At 52.5% G+C, this 20,311-nt stretch overlaps 1 protein-coding gene across 1 annotated transcript in view; it reads left to right on the plus strand.

Annotated features, from left to right (window-relative positions):
• Positions 1-19,296, plus strand: part of LOC143641810 (uncharacterized) — a 32,544-nt gene extending 13,248 nt beyond the window's left edge. Inside the window, exons 5-13 of the mRNA XM_077109630.1 lie at positions 8,184-8,196; positions 9,969-10,067; positions 10,420-10,512; positions 10,994-11,097; positions 15,130-15,190; positions 15,765-15,964; positions 17,061-17,150; positions 18,799-18,898; positions 19,246-19,296. Of these exons, the coding sequence (XP_076965745.1) occupies positions 8,184-8,196; positions 9,969-10,067; positions 10,420-10,512; positions 10,994-11,097; positions 15,130-15,190; positions 15,765-15,964; positions 17,061-17,150; positions 18,799-18,898; positions 19,246-19,296 (811 nt within the window). The remainder of the gene's footprint in view (positions 1-8,183; positions 8,197-9,968; positions 10,068-10,419; positions 10,513-10,993; positions 11,098-15,129; positions 15,191-15,764; positions 15,965-17,060; positions 17,151-18,798; positions 18,899-19,245) is intronic.
• Positions 19,297-20,311: the final 1,015 nt, after the last annotated feature.

A 20,311-nucleotide genomic window follows, 5' to 3' on the forward strand; every position in this document is an offset into this window, starting at 1 on the left:
TGGGAATCTAGACCAGATATTAAGATTGTGTGAATGTGAATGGGAGGAAGTCATGTCGATTAACACATATGTATGGTAAGAATATATTTTTTTGTTCTAGAAATATTGAAATAATTGTAATATTTCTAAATAAGAGGTGTCTCATTTCTGAAACGGCCCCATGGCTTGTCCCACCTGGGATCTGGATGCCCACCAACCGTCAGGATTGAGGCTGGCTTTTGTTCTTTACAGACCAGGGCCTCTACTCTGGGACAGGAACCCTGTCTGCCTCGAACCCAAGAAGAACCTCAGCGACAACCTCTGAAGGTAAGAGGCACAGACTTCACGTGGCCTTGATACCTCCAGGTACCGTCGGCTTAATGACTACGGTCACCAGGACTGTGGGGAGGAGTGGTATTCCCAGGACATTAACCATAGAATCTCTGTGTTTGTGTATATGACAATGAGATTGTGTAAGCAAATGTTTTCTCTGTGAAGATGAAACTGGGGGCGTATTATTATTGTCTTTTCTTTCAGAAGGCAATATCATTTTTATGTGAAGGTGTGTGTCTCTAAAAACTAGATCCTTGCTTCTAAACTAAATATCACCCACTCAGCTATGTATCCATCCATCTACCCACCACACATCTATCTGTCTGCCCATCTGTCCATCCATCCGTGCATCCATCCATTAAAAAGCACTCATTGGGGCTGGGGATGTGGCTCAAGCGGTAGCACGCTCTCCTGGCATGCGTGCGGCCCGGGTTCGATTCTCAGCACCACATACAAACAAGGATGTTATGTCCGCCGATAACTAAAAAATAAATATTAAAAAAAAATTCTCTCTCTCTTTCTCTCTCTCTCACTCTCTCTTTAAAAAAAAAGCACTCATTGGAGTAGGTTTCAAAATATATTCTGTGAGAGGTAGAAAGATGAACCAACTTCTCAAATGACTATCATTTTAGTATCTTTTGTACTGAAATTTGATTTTGGGGATTAGAAGGGATGTAGAGTAATTTCTAATTGTGACAATGTATGCGCAGTTTAAGTTTCACTTTTTTAAAAACAAAACTCCTTGGTATGAGAAAATAACTAAAGGATCAGAAATAAGAGCTAATGAGGACATTTCAGCGGGAACACTTTCCCTCTCCTTGTTTTCTCCCTACTTGACCCTCAGCAATCCACTTTTCCTATTCTTGCTTCATCTTACTATAGGTGTCCTTCTAATAAAAATACTCGCCTTAAACACTTCACTAAATGTGGAAGAAATGGGTAGAGTCATGGCTTTGCACAGATGTTTCTGAGAGGTTCTCTCTCAAAAGGGGGGCTTTTCAGGCTGGGGTGGTGTGTGAATGAGAAAGGCCACTCCTGGGGGGAGGGCCATAGTCCTGGATTGCAGTGTGCAGCGGTGACACTTAGGATGGCTTCCTCTGTACTCGGAGCTGAGAGGGGTCAATCCCTGGGTGCTCGGACCGTAAACAGCCTTCAAGCACTTTAAAAAATCTGCATTTTGTGGGTGTCGGCACAATGCACTCTGCCTTCCCTCCGCCATCTGTGCTTTATGCCCGAGTCCCCTTTGAACATTTGCCTTGGCTTGTAAAGACTGCAATTGATTTCACTCCAGCCTTCAAGGTGATATACCATTTTGCCAAATGCAGTTGTAGGCAGATAGTCCATTCCTAAAAAGATAACCTTCATTTTTCGTACCCAGACTTGAGTTTTCTTGGTAAAAAGCCACAGTGCAAATTTTAGGGAGCTTGCAGACACTTGGGGCCTGGTGTTTCTCCAATTGATGATGAGGAGTGGGCAGAGGTCACCTTTCCCAATCCCTTTGACGACCCGCTCTTAGTGGGTGGCTCCCAGCTCTGGAATTTGGGACTCTGAAATTCCACTTTGGTCCCTGTGGCCAGGAGTGGCCCCCCAGATGGCCCCACCCAGTGTTCCCCCTCATCTCCAAGGTTGGGTCCTGGTGCAGGACAGGGGTAAGGGGTGGTGTCTCCTTCCTGCCATGACAGGGCCTTGCACTCTTGGCTTTGAGGTTGTCTTAGGAGAAAACCCACCACTCAAGACTGGCTTGTGGCAAGTGCTTCGCTGGGTGGAGAGCCGGTGGGGGACCCGGGCCCTCGCCACCCAAGGAATTCCTGCATGCGCATTTCCCACAGGAGGCTTCCCAGGACTGAGGGAGGGCCTGTGGGGCACTTGTCACATGGGTGACCTCAGATCCATTAAGACCTAGCCTCTGGCCTGAGCAGCTCCCCGTCTCACAGGCTGGGCTGGAGCAGTGTGTCCCCTCCCCTGCCCACTGTTCCCGCCTCTCCCGGGCCACACTCACATCTCACCACCTCTGCCAACCTTCCCAAGGGCTCAGCCAGAGGACACTGTTCTTCTTTCCAGCTTCCCTGGGCACACTTGGCCCTTGCACAGGTGTTAGCTCCTCAGCGGAGTGGGCCCGCAGCTCCAGGCCCACCTGGGGCAGCACTTGGACTCTCCTCGGTGGGGACTGGAGCGTCTTGTTCCTGAAGGCCAGCCCATCAATCTGCCTCTGCCTGGCTAGTCAGCAGGATTTCATACTCGACTTTGCCTAAGCAGGATCCTCCCTCTTTCTCTTCACCATCAGCCAGCATATCTGCTTTGGGACCCAAAGCTCCCTGGGCCCTGGGACACTTGTCTCACTGGGACCCAGCCTGAGAGGCATCTCCTTGGTTGCTGGGCAGGCAGTGGGGTTATGAGCTGTTGTTCTGGGTCCATCCTGCTCTGGGGGAGGGAGAACCTGATGCTGGGCAGCCTGTCCCTCCTCCACGCAGCACGTGTTTGCTGGCTCAGGCAGGTGAAGAGCGCCTGGCTGGAAGAGCGAACGTGCGTCTGGCTGTGGTCGGACATGGGTTCTGCATCCTGAGACAGCGTGCACACAATGTCAGAGGCCAGTGCATCTGTAACACCACCTGTGAAGACGATTGCCGGCTGCTGGGTAGAAGGCATCCCGCCCACTTAGGGGTTTGCTTTTAATCAAGGACAGTTGCATTCATGCTTTGAAATATTTCTTTTTCCCAAACTTCTCAGAGTGCTGAAGGCAGTCTGGGCCTCCTCTCTCCTCCAGTTTCCTCCGGCAGTCTTTCCTGAGCAATCCCTCTGGTCCGTTTGTCTCCCCCAAACCTTGCAGCTTGGCAGAACCCACTGGGCTGTAAAGGGCTGACTTAGTAAATTCTATGCAAAGGGATTAGAGACACAAACTGGGAGGACCCAGAGACGTCACTGGCAGGACTGCCTGTAGGTACGCAGATTTAGAAATGCTTTACAGCTTCGGCTGGGAATTTTACACGCTTTGCCTAATTGTGGCAGACAACATGCACTCCCCCAGCCTTGCCGAGCTGAGCACATGGTCATAGAGCTCCAGGGCCTGGCCGTTGGATCTGCTGGCTGGGAAATGTGGCCGCAGCCCTGGGCAGTACAAAGGGCACTAATGACCTCGAAAGACCTAAGCCAAATGGGGTCATTGGTGCTTGGGACGAACTATATCCTCCACTTAGAAGCCAGGATCAGACGTTGATTTGCTGGGTTCTAGGAAAACGTGCTTTTGTGGGGTTTGTAACGAGGGAGTGTATAATCAACTCAATGAGGAAAACCCTGGATGAAGTTCCTTCTTAACGTGATTTTCTTTCTTTTTAGAGTCTATATCTCTGCATAAATAAAAACAGGATGTTAATTTTGTACTTTCTCAAAATGTATCATTTTCTGTTCACCCCAAATATGTCTAAAAACAATGTGAGGTACACACAGAGGGAGTTCTAACATTCCGGCCTCAGGACACGAGTGGTCTACTACCCCAAGTGACAAAAAGGGTGCCACAGGGATTTGGCAGTGCAGATGGAAATGCCACTGTGCTCACTCCTGATGGGAAATGACGGGATACAGAGTTTTACTTGATCCATGTGTTTTACTAGGGAGCACAGGCATCGTATTGTGGGAAATAATTTATTTAATCACATTTTTAGCAATAAAATGAGTCTTGGACTATGTCTGGAATGTGGTCTTGTCCCAGATGGAAGGATCCTATCCCCGTGGTTTAGCTGCCTAAGATTTGGATCACCCAGGCTGTTTCTTCCAACAACACAAAGTGTCCAGGTGAGAAGGCGGAGCCTGGTCCCATCCTGGGAAGACCTGCAGAAGCCCCTGGAACAGGAATACTGTTGAAATCTCCGTGGACGGATGTCTTCATTAAGAAAAATGTTCCATCATAGCCACCAACAGCTAAACCAGGAATACAAAATGAGTAAAACTGGCTCCCGGGAAACAGGGAGCTCATACCCGGCACCTGAGAGCTCAGGAAGAGGTGGGAGCGGCCTGCTGGAGAGTGGCTTCCTGGCTGTCCTGGTGATCTAGGGCAATGCTTCCTGGCAGGAACGGGGGAGCCATTGTTTTAGGTCTGCTGGGCACAGCTGGTCTCTTGGGCAGTCCTCTTCTGTCCCTTTTAAAAATAACACTTGAAAAATGTCAAACCACAGATCTGGCCCCTTGGCTGGAATCTGCAGCCCTCTAGTCTGGGATGCTAACTTGGTGGCTCTCCTTTTTGAATTTTAATTACAGAAGAATAAATCCAAATGTGCTGTGTATCTTTTGGAGTCTAAGTTAAGAAAGCCATCTCTCTCCCCATCTTTCACTGTAGTGTTTAAGCTAGGACTGGGGCCCGTGTGGTGCTGCACACCTGTGGCAGGAGGGTCGTGTGTTCAAAGCCAGCCTCAGCAACTTATCAAGGCCCTAAACAATTTGGTAGGATCCAGTCTAATTAAAAAAGGATGGATCTGGCTCAGTGGTTAAGTGCCTGAGTTCAATCCCAGTAACAAAAATAAATAAGTAAATAAAATAAATGAACAAACTAGGGCTGGACTATGCATAAGGCCTATATGCTGAGACCCTGGCCCGAGGATGCCTGATGAAGTTCAGATTTCAGGGCCCCTTTGCCAGAGGACAGCTTTTCTTATTGTCACCTGATTCTACATTGTTGAAAAGGTGGCTTTGATTTTGAATGATGTGTTTTACCAACACTAGAAATGCTTCCATGGGTCACCCTACCCTAGCCCCAGGTTTTTTTGTAGAATTTAAAGTTTGGAACCCAAGGGATAAAATTGGTTGAAATCATCACCTCGATAGGGAGTGTCACGTAGGGTGCAAACACAACATTAAAGAGTGAAGGAAGTTGGAAGTGCACTGTGAATTCTTGGCTGAGAGTTTTAAAATGTGTTGAAGTCCATTCTGTGATAAGGTGTTGGGTGTCCCTGTATAAAGTAATGTCCTCAGGGCAAAAACAGAGCTCTTCTTGTTTCTTTCCTGGGCTTGGTTTCTCTGCTGCTCTCAGCCTCCCCACCCCAGGGGGCAAAGTACCCACTGCTCCCTGCACAGTGCGCTAATAAATGCCAAGGAGCTGACTGACCTAGAGCGGGTGGCCCCGGTCCTGCTTTCTTTTGCAGAAGAGCTGTGTTCACTTTTCCATTTCTTTGAAGAAATACATGCATTTTTCAATCTGCCCAATAGTACCAATAGAAACCATTTAGAATTGCTTTAAATACAGTGATTTTCTGTTTTCCCCTTTCTGTTTCATAATATTGGCCCAAAACACTGAGGCATGATGAGCTAGTGATTTGCCAAGTCTCACTACAATCTGCTCATAGGTGTTCTATAATTATTAATTTCTTCTATCACTTGAAGAGAAGTGGTGAAATGTTTCCTATAAATACCTACAGAAATCTGACGTCTTTGAAAACACGTCTGATTTTTACCCATTTTCTCTCCCAGTTTGATGAGGAAGAACAACCTTGTGTTTTCAGAAGCACTTTATGATGGGGCTTGATGCTGTGTGACATTTTCTGACCTTGGATGGTGGAGTGTCTGAGTTAATCTGGCTTCCCCCACCCCTGCTTCCCTCCTTTAGGGTCTGAGCTACCCAGGACTTGCATTGCACCGAGGTTTCTTCTGGTGGGTGATGGAACCTGGGGATCCATGGGGGTTAGGGGCCGTGTGTCTCTCCAGCTGTGGTCCATGCACACTCCACTTGTAAATAGCAGACCCAGCACCCTGGCTGTGTGAGCAGGGCGCCTTGCCACCCTCCTCCACCCCCTCTCCCTGCGGGACAGCTCAGCCTGGGGTGTCAGGGAGATCATTAAGGGGCACTGCTCCTTCTCCACACCTGCGATGCTTCCCTGCTGTAATTTTATGGGCCGTGAGGAGGCAGGTTTGACACCGGGACACAGTCTCTGCCAACAGCTGCAGACGAGTCAGCTCCCCAGACAGTAAAATGTAAAGAGGGGGGAGGGGGCAACCTTTGAAGTTTGCAAAAAAGCATGACTTTGACCACTTCCTCTTCCCTTTTTAAATGGCTCCCAGGTATTATGTTGAGAGCGGCTACCGCTAGCTTTACAAGGACAGATCCGCTTCCTCCCAGCGCTCGAGACTCAGGTCTGCATGGTCCCCAGCATTTTAATACCATTTCTGGATGGCCCTCTGTGTCCTAGATGACACCAGGAGGAGCAAATGGGGAATGGCTGCTGAGCTGGAGGCGCAGTGGGCATCTGCACAGATGCACACCTGCGTGGTGCTCTAGGCTGCGTTGCCGACAGCGGCTTCTTCCTTGGGCTTCCTGATCCTGACCATAAAGGAACCGTGACGTGAGGAACGGACTAAAACTGTGGCTTTTTTTGGATCTTAGTGTCCAGTGGCTGCTTTCTTTTCCCACTTTGTTCCAGCATTTTCTCTTTTTGTTTAAAAAGAGACTCCAGGAGATTAGTTGATCTGTCACTTCTAGGTACTTTAGCATAAGAAGTCCTGAATGTGTGTGTGTGTGCACGTGTGTGAGTCCAACACCACCTGCTCCTCGGGAGGCCTTGCTCAGTGAGCTTGTGGGGGGCATGCGTGGTGGCCAGCTGTGAAGTGCTAGGGCAGCCTCTCTTCCCCTCGCGAGGGCTGCAGGCTGCTGTGAGGCTGAACCGTGGTAATGGGAAGAGCTATGGGAAAGCCGAATCCTGGCTGACCCCCCACCACCACCATGTCCTGCTACTATCCCAGGCTGCCAGCAGTTCTCGGCTGGCAGCTCTCTGCCACTCCACCATGGCCACATTGGGCTGCTCCACCCTTGTCTGCCTCTTGACCTCCCAAGGCCTTCTGGTGACCACTGTTACTCTTTTCACCTGGTGGCAAGTGCCTCTATGACAGTGTTGGCCTCCCCCGCAAACCCTGTGGTACCTTCCTGGTGTTCCTGTGTGTAGGCCTCAGCCCGCACAGCACTCCTGTCTCCCTGGCCCCCATCTCTCTGGCTTTCAGGCCACCGGTTGGGCCTTGCACGTCCTCCTAAGGAGCCACGGGCACACTCCCTGCACCCCTAGCGCCTCCGCGTCCTGCAGGCGCTGTTCCAGCTTCTTGGAGAAGCACTGTCTACCTCCTCGTTGCTGGAGCTCCTCCCGGGCCAGGGTCTTGGACACTAAGTCCTGCCCCTCTGCAGCAACCTTGGGCCCGTGGCCTTGGATGTGGCTGGCAACGCCAGCCTGTGATGATTTCTACCCAAGGAAGCCAGGCGCTCCGGGAGCCAGCTCGGCAGGCAGCAGAGTGGATTCCCTGCAGGGCAGACTCAGGCCTCGGGAGTGCCACGGATCTGCCACGAGGAAACTGCTCCTGCAAGCCTTCGTCCCTGGCAGCGAATGCACTGGGTGGTACTGCCTCGGGCCCTGGGGAGCAGGGACACAGTCCTCCCTCTTCCCTGTGGCACCACGCGGACCCCTGTTCATCACTGTCCTTGTTAGCACACTCCAAACTCAGCCGTCTGCATGCCACCCAGGTGCCTGCTGGGCAAAGACGGGTCCCTGGGGGGACATTCACATGCACACTCTCCCCTCTCTTGACCAGGTCCAGGCTCTTCTGAACTGAGGTCTCTTCCCACCCTCTGACGGGGCACCTGCCCTTCATGGTTGTTCAACACACCAGTGCAAGCCGTGTCCTCCAGACGGGCTCTCAGCTCCTCGGGACAAACTGCCCTTCATACCGGAGGCTCATGCAGGGGTGGGTGTGCGAGAACGGCAAGCACACCACAGCAAAGTGGCAGTAGGGACACTGTGGGACCCAGGGCCTCTTGCTCAGCCTCATGAAGAGGCAGCCTGACAGGAGGGTGTGGTCTGGCCAGAGTGGCGAGAGGTGACCTCCTCAACTGTTCCTGGATGTAGGCAGTTCCAGGATGTAGGTTTCTCACCAGAACACCGATGTCCTCCCCTGGGGTCTGCTGCCCCGATGCTCCCCCTCCCCTCAGGCCCAGAGCAATGGACTTGTCCACCTTTGGACTGAGACCTCTGAAACAGTAAGCCCTGAATAAACTTCCCCTCCTCTAAGTTGTTCTTGTCAGATATTTCTGTCACAGTGACACAAGATGACACACCTGTGGGGACCATGATTTCCCTAGAGGAATACAGTGCTCCCACAGAAGCCAGAAGATCCTTCATGTTTCGATAAAGCTTCTAATGATCTAAGCACATGTGGTGACCCGCGCCATTTGGAGGATTTCAGCGTGGCCAAGGGATGCCCGTGGCGGGGCTGCATCTCTGCCTGCTCTGCCCAAGTCTTCCTTCTCATCTGTGCCATCTGCTGCGGGTGCTGTGTGGGGGTGCTGGCTCCCATTGACAGTCCCCGTTTCCTCACCTGGTGCACGGCTGCTTCTGTCTGCACCTTGCCGGATGCTCCTGCCTGCTGCCCTGGATGAGTGAAGCAGCCTCCACTCCTTTTTTTTTTTTTTTTTTGGATACTGGGGATTGAACTCAGGGGCACTTGACCGCTGAGCCACACCCCCAGCCCTATTTTGGATTTTATTTAGAGACAGGGTCTCACTGAGTTGCTTAAGGGTCTCACTAAGTTGCTGAGGCTGGCTTTGAACTTCCGATCCTCCTGACTCAGCCTCCCCAGCTGCTGGGATTACAGGTGTGCACCACCACACCCGGCTCCACTCCATCTTTTTTATTTTGGGCAGCGCTGGGGTGGAACCAGGGCCTGGTGCATATAGGCGAGTGCTTTGGTAGAGCATCATGTCCACCCTCACTCTTATTTATCTGCTTTGATGGGGTGACTGAGGTCTTCCACTGAGGAGAGCTGCAGTGACTGGTAGGAGCCCAGCATGACAACATCATGTGGAAGAACCTTCCAGGCCAGGGAGCAGAGGTGCCCAAGGCTGTGTGCCGCAGTCTGGCTGGGCACAAATAACCGGGAGGTCATGAGCCACTTGTAGGTTCAAACAGGAACTACTTTATTGCCAGAACCCAACGGGAACTCCACCAGAACTCAACGGAAACTCCGCAAGAACCAACGGGAACTCTGCGAGAACTCAAAAGTAGCAGGCACCTGAAGTAGCAGGAGCCGCCTTATTGCCGGACAGCAGAGGTTTATATACACAACTGAATACACAGCTTGTTTCAATTTAGCATCATCCAGTTACAGCAATCAGTCATTATCTTAATAATTATACACAGCTTAACTTAATTATCATCATCTTAATGGCTCGCTGGCGTTACTTCTCAACCACTCCTTCTGGCAAAATGTCAGGCGCCATCTTGACTTGGTTGTGGCTCTCAACAGCTGTGGGCAGGAGCCAGCTTGGTGTGTCCCAAGAACAGAAATATGAGGGACACCTTGCAGTGAGGGCAGGGCTGTTGCCGGGGATCATGGAGGTAGGAGGAGTCAGAGAGGCATCCAGCCTTCTCTGAAAGGGCCACATGGGCAGAGATGCCAGCGGTCCACTCAATAGCTAATGCACATGAGATTCCCACACTGTGCAAGTCTTACATACCGCGTTTCTTTTCCTCACAATCGATGGGTATTGAGGTCTAAACTGGCAAAATAAAGGAGTCAAGTGAGGCTGCAGGCCGGACCACCTACCTGCAGTCATGGAAAAGGAGCCAGAGCTGGACTTTGACCCAGAGAGCTCTGACTGCCCACTGCACTGGGCCCCTTTTGGTTTTCCTCAGGAGATGGTTCTGGAAGAAATGACAGAGAAAAATCTGAAGGCAGGCTCAGACCGAAATTCCCCAAACCCGCGAAGCCAGCAGCAAGAGGAGCAGAAACAAGTGAGCAGAAACCATCCACATGGCCTTTGGTGTGGGCTTAGCCCAGCACAGGCTGCACATGGCCAGGTGCTGTCAGGGCGCAGGGGCAGCTCCAGCGCCCTCCAGCCAGACCTGAATCATGAGGCACGTGCGCCACGTCCTAAAATCAGGAGGCCCGTTCTGAGCCACCGTTCTGCTGCGTCTGGAGTCGAGTCCGAGCCTCGATTTTCAGCAGGGGCCTTTCTCTCTGCATTAGCTGCGGGAGGAGGAGGTGTACTTCTCACTTCTATAGTCCTTGTGGAAGAGGAGGAGCACACCTGGCTGACGGTGGCACTGAAGGGTGCGTAGAAAGATCTGTCTCCTTTTCCCCAAGGGCCTTCTTTCTCAAGTGACCGAATGGAGGAAAAGGTGTCAACAGCGAGAAGATGCAGGAAGACCGGGAAGACGAGCCCCTGGACAGGGCAAGGTGAGTGTCGGGGCTTGGCAATCTGATCCCGCTGCTCTCCTGCAGCTCTCCTCCCACCCTGGGCTTCAGAGCACCGCTAGCCCAAGAGAAGCCAGAGGGGCCTGAGTTCAAAGTGAGACTCAGGAGAATCAATAGTGGAGAAGAAAGAAAGGAGGAAACTCACCGTGATTCTTTCCCACTGCGAGAGGAATGAGCCTGGCCAGAGGCAGGACAGAGGGCCCAGCTTGCTGTCCACCCTTTACCTTGCGGATAATTTACACTGCTGGATGGGGTGACTGAGATCTTCCCTAAGTATTTTGCATGCCAACTAGAGGGAGTAAGTCGCTATGTTTAGCCCTGGTGAGTCATGACAGTGTACGGCTGCTGTGTGTGATAACGTGCTCTCCCGTGCTGTCCCCATCCTTGACCACTGCAGATTCCATCTCCAAGGTGAGACACAAGCACAAATACTTTCACAACAAAATATTTCTTACAGAGCAAGATTGCTTGTAAAACAGGTGAGAAGGATTCCCGAAGTAAGATCTATCTTCGTCGCTTGTATCAGATGTATTCAACCTCTCTTGCAAACATGGAATTCTCCAGAAGGTGAGTTCCTTTCTAAAACATATTTTAACGACTTTTTTTTTCTTGATTGTTTTGTGGTCCTGTGAATGAAGTCCAGGCCCTTGTGCATGCTGGAGCTACACCCCAGCCCTTAATGCCTAATTTAAATGTCTTTCCACAATCGTCTTTGCACATAAGTGTGTTAGAGAATTGCCACTCAGGAGGCCACCAAATGTTCTGGAAGGCCATCAGATAGGGCACGGTTACCGTCCCTCTGAGATGGAGACCCAGCCCAGAACGTTAGGTAGCCTGGCTGGGGGTCCTCAGCCATGGAAGGCATTCTGGCCCCTGGCCTGCTGCCAGAGGTCCTATGTGTCCTGGGAGTACTTTCCTGTAGCTGTGTGGAGATGTGGGGGTTGGCCTCTCTGTGTCCCTGGCACTACTGGTGGGATCACAGTGAACCTCAGGACCCGGCTCACCATTGCTCCCTAAGAGCCAGGACTTGAACTTGGATCCGTGGCCCATCCTGCTCTGTGCGCTGGGGGTGTGAAGCAAGCGCATGTCTCTTGGCGATTGGCCGTGCAGAAGCCCACTCCCAGTGGAGACTGGCAGGGGGCTGGGAAACTGTGTCCTTTCTTTAGAGGACACAGAAGCCAGGCCATCTCGGAATGAGATGGACGGAGGGTACTGTGCTGGCCTGGAGGACTCACTGGGACCTCCTGGCGTTTCAAGGCCACCTTTTCTGAGATTCTGAACCTGGGGCCTTTCTCTTCCTCAAAGGGCTCAAGAGCTCTCCAGATCTGTTGAACACACAGCAGAGAGATGGGTCCTAAAGGTGGAGACCAAAGTCTTCAGGGGTCAGAGCCTTGTGAGGGGGAAAAGCCCCTTCCTTCCCTCCCCAGAAACCCAGAGTCCACCCCCCGGGCTGTTTCCCACGAGGCCACTGTACATGTCCAGCTGGGAGACTGCTGTGGATTCTTGTAGCAAGGAGCCAGTTTCTGGTCATTTGGAGGGTGGAGGAGGTGTCTCCCTCCTTTAGGGACCAATTCAGGCTCCGCTATTAGCATTTGAATCAGGCAGCCAAGCAGTTTTGATTGAACAGAGAAGCCAAGCCTTTGTTGTTGCAATCTAAGGGCTTAAGTAATTTTCTGGCCTGCTTTAATCAGTGGGAAAGGGGAAATGGAGATGCTCCGGAGAAGTGTGTTCTGGCCTCTGAGGCCCAGCTTGAGCCCCTGATCCCAGGCCAGCTCCTGAACTGCTGTCCTTACACTCAATCTGCTCAAGTGTCTCCAGAATATTTTTTTTTTTTTGGTTTGGATTAAACCAATCCAAATAATTATGGAGACACAGCAGGAGGGGATGGCAACCCCATGGTCACAGTCTTCTCTTGCAGTGGCTCAGCCATATCTCCTCACCCCCCATCCACAAAAGGAGCCTAAAGGCAGAGAATCTGTGGCCAGTTCAAGGACAACATCCAAGTAACCTTGTTACACAGTGGAGCTACGGCCTCTTAAGAGCACGGGGAACTACTGGAGGTAGCCCATGGTATTTAATTGACATGGGAAGGAGACAGTCTATCTATGTGCTTAACTAATAAAAATTGTAAAATCTTAAGTTTAGAAAGGCTGAAGGCCAAGTTTCCTCAGCCGCTTGCTCTTTCCTGTGGCTGGCATTACGTTTTCTTATATTGTGCACAGAGACACAGACATGAAGGACTCCAAAAATGCAGATGACTATGAAAAACCTGTTTGGAAAAAATAGTCTTTGGAAAACTTGACCTCTTGGCAGCCATGCTCAGAGTCTGCTCTGGGGGGGCGGGGGGGTCCTGGAGCAGATGAGCCAAGCCCCTGGCCTGCTCCATCTGGGCACGCTTTCTGAGGAAAGGTGCCTATGAAACACCCAGAAGCCCTGGCACACCTCGTGGGGCCTGCTCGCGTCCTTGTGTCCACGCTCAGCAAACCCCAGCACCTGCACACTCCGACACGAATGTGTGGCGTTCCAGTGCGCTACCGCACCACCTGATGTCTGCTCCATCAGCTCAGCTACCTGCAGGCTCCCTGCAGGCCAAGGGCTCCCTGCCTCTCAGACTGGCTCCAACTCACTCCCTGGATTCCTCTTCCTCATTTGGGCCACCCATGGCTTCCCCTGCAGGCCTCCCCTGCAGATGGCCTTCTCTCCCCCAACCCTGCCTGGGGGCGGGGCCTTTCCCACCTTCCTGGGGGATGGTCCCAGCTGTTTGAGAGCGGGATGCCTGGAGGGCAGGTACTCTGCCTTCGTTAGTGTGTGTCTCCCCCTAGGCTGGAGCCCTTCCCCAGGAGAGGCAGTTTACCCAACAGCTGTTCCTGGGGCTGATAAAAGACCTCCTGTTTGCTTCTGCCTTGGTGTTTGCTGTGTGGCGTGTGTGCAGACAAATGGCCACTCTCTTGTCCAGCTTGAGAGGAATCCACCCTGACTCCCCCACCTTTGCCCTGGCGACCCCATGGCTCAGCAGGAGCCCCCCAGGGCTGTCGGCTGAGCCTGTGTGGACGGGGGGAGGCTCACACGTGCTTCTTTGCCACAAGCGTTCTGGTCTCTACAGGGGAAGCCACGCAGAAGGGGGACCATGTCCTGGCAGGCCTTGCCCATAGTCCCTCCTGGCTGCTGCCTAACACTGGCCGCTGGCTGTTCACTGGCTCTAGAGCCCAGTGCTGATGCCCGGAGTCTACACTTTGACGGGGACAGGTCAAGGGTCATCCAAGGTCCCCTGGACTCTCAGGCTGGCCAAGGCCTGAAGGGATTCCCTGCCAGGCACGGTCTCAGAGCCTCCGTCCCCAGGTGAGGGGCACCGTGCTCCAAACATATCTTACCACACTCCAGCCCTGGGACTGTCCCCCTCAGGTGAGCCTGCGTGCCCCTAGGTGTGCGTGTGTCATCCCTAGTGTGTAAACAACTGAGTGACCTTGCACACTGCGGCTGTGCACACAGGGACTCAGAGCAGCGAGGATGGCATATTCCTGAGCCATCCTCAGGGTGTTGCCAGCAGCCCGTCCATGAGCCAGCCCCCCTGAGAGTGTGCACCTCCTCAGCCCACGGTCCCTGGGCATGGCCCCCCGATGGTGTGCACCCCCTCAGCCCACACTCCCTGGGCATGGCCCCCCGATGGTGTGCACCCCTCAGCCCATGCTCCCTGGGCATGGCCCCCCGATGGTGTGCACCCCCTCAGCCCACGCTCCCTGGGCATGGCCCCCCAGCAGTGTGCACCCTTCAGCCCACACTCCCTGGGCATTGTCCCCTGACGGTGTGCACCCCCTCAGCCCATGCTCCCTGGGCATGGCCCCCCAGCAGTGTGCACCCTTCAGCCCACACTCCCTGGGCATTGTCCCCTGACGGTGTGCACCCCCTCAGCCCATGCTCCCTGGGCATGGCCCCCCAGCAGTGTGCACCCCTCAGCCCACACTCCCTGGGCATTGTCCCCTGACGGTGTGCACCCCCTCAGCCCACGCTCCCTGGGCATGGCCCCCCAGCAGTGTGCACCCTTCAGCCCACACTCCCTGGGCATTGTCCCCTGACGGTGTGCACCCCCTCAGCCCATGCTCCCTGGGCATGGCCCCCCAGCAGTGTGCACCCCTCAGCCCACACTCCCTGGGCATGGCCCCCCGATGGTGTGCACCCCCTCAGCCCACGCTCCCTGGGCATGGCCCCCCAGCAGTGTGCACCCCTCAGCCCACACTCCCTGGGCATTGTCCCCTGACGGTGTGCACCCCTCAGCCTACGCTTCCTGGGCATGGCCCCCCAGCAGTGTGCACCCCCTCAGCCCACACTCCCTGGGCCTGGGCCCATTTTTATGCCAGGTTTACTTTTAATAGTAGGTCAGAAAAGGGGATTGCATGTGGCTCCAGCACTGGGGGGACTTGCAGGGACTCAGCAGAGCCACACAATGCACAGAGGCTGGGGGCTTCCCCTGGGGCAGTCCTGGCCCAGGCTTCAGCAGGAGCAGTGGGAGGACCTGTCAGAGCAGCCTGTGTGTGTTCAAGGGGTGCTGAGCCTGACAGCTTCCCTGTGTTTGCTTTTCTCTGTTTGGTGCCACCTGAGCAGACTGATGGAGAGAGATGGCCGCTTTGCAGATGAGCACGCTGAGCGCAGAGCTGGAGGTCTGGTCAGTGACCCTGGGTTTAGTGGCAGCACAAGTGACACTCTGTCCTGCCTGGGACAGAGATCTGGGAGGCTCTGGGGGAACTGGCATTCCTGTGGGTGCAGAAACCGGCCAGCAGGCAGTGCTGCCCTGGAGGGTAAGGAGTGAAGAAGTCCGTTTGCCCTGAGTGGTGGTGTGGGGGTGTCTCGGGGCAGTGGTGACCAGGGGACCGGGTCAGTCGGGGTTCTAATGAGACAAAAATCTACTGTTGAATCCAACTTAAAAACAGAACCCAAAGACCCACCTTCCTCTGGCCCCAGGGGCCCCTCAGTTGCCACCCTGTGATGGCCTAGCAGCAGGCAGGAGGCAGAAGTGCGTAGCCTGGTGGGGTCCAGGCAGCGTCACTCAGCAACAAGACACTACTTCTTAAAGTGGCACTTTTTAGACAACGAAAAGCTTAAAATATGAATAAATAAATACCCATTTAAGTGAGCATTGCTGCCCTATGTCCCAAACTCTTTTCTAAACATTGTTCCTTGTATTACAAATATAATGAAAGCAGCCACAACAAAATCAAAGTATGCTTTGCTTCTGAAAGCTGGATTTCATGGTCCCGAATGAAGACACTGGGCAGGAAGAAGTCCAGCCCAGGGAAATGGGGACAGAGGACCTACCACCCATCAGACGTCAGCCTGGAGGACGGCCTGCCCTCCACTTCCTGAAGTGCCAGAGCCCAGCGAGTGCACAGAGAGCGTCCCACCGGAAAACAGGAGGTCGCCAGGTGGCCCTGTGTGGCATGTGAGTGGCAAAGCAATCGAACAAAACCTAGAAATGAGAAATGTTTGCAAACAGACAAAACCTAACAAGCAACCCATGTTGCAGTGATGGAGTGTGTGGTGGAGGTGATCTGGTGTGTGGTGGAGGTGAAGGAGTGTGTGGTGGTGGTGAAGGGTGTGTGGTGGTGGTGAAGGGTGTGTGGTGGAGGTGAAGGAGTGTGTGGTGGTGGTGAAGGGTGTGTGGTGGTGGTGAAGGGTGTGTGGCGGAGGTGAAGGGGTGTGTGGTGGAGGCGAAGGGGTGTGTGGTGGAGGTGATCTGGTGTGTGGCGGAGGTGAAGGGGTGTGTGGTGGTGGTGAAGGGGTGTGTGGTGGAGGTGATGGGGAGTGTGGCGGAGGTGAAGGGGTGTGTGATGGGGTGTGTGGTGGAGGTGAAGAGGTGTGTGGTGGAGGCGAAGGGGAGTGTGGCGGAGGTGATGGGGAGTGTGGTGGAGGGCGAGAAGAATGCAGAGCCAAGCACTGGATCCCTGATGTTCTGCGGCAGACCCTGCTTGGGTCTCAGCCAGCCCGACACCTTGCTCCAGGAGTCCCCAGGCACCCCCTGAATGGGTGGCCTGGGCCTGCGCTCCCCCAGCCTCAGCTCCCAGCCTCTGCTCTTCCTCCCTGAGTCCCCGTCCAGGGGAGCAGTCTCCTGCCTCAGGCCATTACTGGCTCTTGTAAGGCACCTGTGAGGACAGCAGGTGGCTACCACTGTGTCTCCTGCCTCCAGGACAGTGACCGGCACACAGCAGAACCCCATTATTGTTTCTAGAACGAATAACTCGATGGGCTCCTGTTGGTCCAGGTTTCTTCACAGCCAGGCCCAGGGGTGCCCCTGGCGGCGCCAGGTCCTCCCTTCCTCGCTCCGAGGCTTGGCCTTGGCTTCCTGTGGCACAGTGGGCACTGGGACCTGCTCGGGTTGTTGGGATCCTGCACCAGCTCGAGTGTCCAGTTGCGTCCACTGACGGTGGTACCAGCAGTGGTACCTCACACTTCTGGCCAACGCCCTCACGGGAAGGGGGAGTCGGAGTTGCATCTGGTGGTGACAGTCTTGACACCCTGGTGGTGCCCTTCTGTATTAGCCCCTCGTCCCTAGGAGCAAATCCTGTGGAGCTTCAGGCTCGGTTTGCTCAGGTCGTGGGTGATAAAGATGCGCAGGAGCTCTGCCATCTGTGAGCCTGCCTCCAACCAGGGAGAAATCCACTGGCAGCCTGGCCCCGAGGCTCTTCAAAGTGCATTTGCAGGACAGATGCCCTTAGCAGGAGCCAGTCTGAGGAGGCTTGGTGAGGCTTCCATCGGGACCTGAGAGTTGAGTCTTCTGTTACCTTGGTGTCTTACTGACATTGCTTTTCTTCTTGGAGTCCTTTCCAAATTGAGGGAAATGCAGACAGTGAACGTTTCTGTCAAAGTGCCTTGGGTCTTAAATGTAGCTGTCGTACCCTCTGATCCGGAGGTGAAGCCTGACACCAGATGTGGCAATGACTGGCTCCTCTCCGTTGAGGGTGAGCATGACATCTGCCCTTGGCCAACCTTCTGGGCACCCCATGTAGCCCATGGCCCAGGACAGCACAGGGTCCTTTGGCTCCTTTGCCTGACTTGGGTCCAGGGATTGTCCTGTAGTGCCCATCTCCAGACAGTCCCAGTGCTACCCACTTGTGATGTTTTCAGACAGGAACTTCAAGCCAACTTATGGAGCAGGTGAAAATTCACTGGTCACTACTTTGGATTTTCCTTTTCCCCCATTTTTTTAATTGATGCATTGCAGGTGTACATCACGGTGTGGTCTCTTGTCACATAGCCATGTGTGCACTCAGTGTGACAATATAATTGGCCCAATGTCATTGGTTTGTTCCAATTTTCATTGAGCTTATGGGATAATATGAATGTTTTCCTATACAAACATGCACACTCACACAGAGACACACAAACCAACAGACACACATAGATGCGGACACACAGATCCTCGTTGAAGTGATTTGTTTCATTTCTCTGATAATTAGTTTTGGTGAGGACTAGGGTGTCTTGCCAGAAAAAGATGCAATCTTTTTTCCCCCCAGTGGCAGAGCAGCATGGGTTATACTCAAAGCATAAAGTGGACCACTGTCCCATTTCCCACTGTCGATCTCTACATTCCATTTCTGTGGAAACATGGGTGACAACATCTCCAAACTATTTTCTGCTGAAAGGGGTGGGGATGTTGGGGAAAGTAACCCGAGGTCCTTGTTCTCTATCAGGTGGAGTGTGGAAAAGATGCAGTCTCATGTAGCAGGAATCTGTGGCTCACAAATCATCCTCCACAGCTGGATTGTTGAGTACAAAATGTACATCCAAATGTTCTCTGCTTGATTCCCAAATCCTGAAGAACATCTCCATGATTTCCCCAAGGATCAAGATTTCCAATTTGAGTTAAAATAGGCTATGCACTCAAACAGTCAGGAAAGGAGGGCAGGATACCAGTAAATGTGATGCAAACTCAATGCAAAATTCACAAGGGAAGCAGGCTTCAGGGAGCCACTGAGAGGGGCTTGGTCTGCAAGCTTGTAGCAGCCTGTGGTGCCCACCTAAGACTGGCCAACCCAGAGTGTGGAGGCGAAACCCTTAAGACCCTTGCACTTGATTGTGTACATATGAATTCTTGGGGAGAGAATTCATAATGTTTTTTAAAAATTGGATTCTTATGGAAGTTAATGTCATTGAATGTGATAGAAAAAGTTCTTATATTTGCAGAGAAAAGTTATGTGTTGGTATTTACACGATTTTGAGTTTATGCACAGAAAGCCAGTTTAAATACCATCTAAGGAGCCTTCCCTCTTTCCTTAGGCGTAACCTGGCAGAGCACGTGAAGGGTGAACCTGCTCCTCCTGGGATGACCACAGCACCCCTGGCCCTGGAGCACATGATTCTGACTCACCGCATTGTGGTTAGCTCCTGTCCTTCCTCTGATGTCGCCCTCCGTGAGATCAAAGGGCAAATGAGAGTGGGAGAGAGGGCTGGAGAGCTGCAAGGGTGGGAGGGGTGGTTGGAGCAGGGTCCCAGCAGGGAAGGTTCTAAGGATTTCAGGGCTGGGAACTAGATGGGCCAGTGGTCAGAGGTGGAAATAGGGAAATTCCTGAGCCATGGTAGGAGCTGGAGGGAAGGAGCTATTTCCTAATTCCCTGGTGAGAAAGAGCAAATGGCCAATAATGAGGTGAGGCAATGGGGGTGTGTCCCTAGGACACTCACCTTTAAGGTTTCATATATATGGGGTGGTTTTTTCTTTCATTGTAGGAGGCCAAGACAGGAAGTCGGTACTGGATCAACTATGTGGTTGAAGAATAAAGCTGCCCTATCAGAACGAGATGCAAAGAAGGAAGGAGAAAGAAATGTTGAAATTCCCCAAGAAGTAAGGAAAAGACAGCTTTCTCTTTCTTTAATCCGCAGTTCAAGTAGGTAAGCATGTAATCAACACGCAGCTTCAAGCCTGTTCCTCACGGTGTGGCGTTTCCACGGGGAAGCCCAGGTGACCGAGAATCCCTAGAAGCAGGCCCTGGTGGGATCAGACTCACAGTGAAGCCAGGTCATAGAGACGGTCGGCACAGGTACACAATCAGCCTGTGTTTTCTGTGCCTGACTAGAGTATTATGGCTGAACAAACCTCAACATGAGTTTTTAAACTGTGAGAGAAAACATTTGAAAAGGAGTGAAGTAGAGATCGTGAAGTGGAAAAATATAACAAATGAAAAGAATATTCAGTGAGTGAGCTGAACAGTAGCTTGGGTGTGCCTGAAGATGAACCCCTGAACTAGCCAGGTCAGAAGAACGACTCATGCAGCACTGGAGACAGAGATGGAGCCTGAGAGGGCCCGGGACACAGAGGACGGAGGAAGAAGTCCAGCACGTCTAATCAGCTCCACTAGCGATACTGGAGAGGAGCAGGAAGAAGCAGGATGTGAAGAGAGAAGAATTTCCTCTGGCTTAGGAAACCCAAGAATCATGAACAAAGTGAGTCAAAAGAATACCACCGAACATGAAGTGGAGATCGTTGAAGGATCCCCAGAAAAACAAGGGGATAATACCCAGAAATGCAGACAGCTCCTCAATATGAGTAACAGGCAAATTCTCTCAGAGTTATTTTAGCAGGAAGAAAGAGAGGGCTGGGGAAGTGGCTGGGTGGTAGAGCTCGTGCCTAGCACGTGTGAGGCCCTGGGTTCCTTCCCCAGCCCTGCAGAAGAAGAGGAAGAAAAAAAGAAATTATAAATAAGTAATAGAAATCCTAAAAAGCCCTACAAATGTTAAATAAAACCAACAAATTAAAAAGCTTTCCACCAATAAAATAAGGAAACTCTAGGCCCAT

The sequence above is a fragment of the Callospermophilus lateralis genome, chromosome 6 (genome assembly GCF_048772815.1).
Source record: "Callospermophilus lateralis isolate mCalLat2 chromosome 6, mCalLat2.hap1, whole genome shotgun sequence".
Classification (NCBI taxonomy): Eukaryota; Metazoa; Chordata; class Mammalia; order Rodentia; family Sciuridae; genus Callospermophilus; species Callospermophilus lateralis.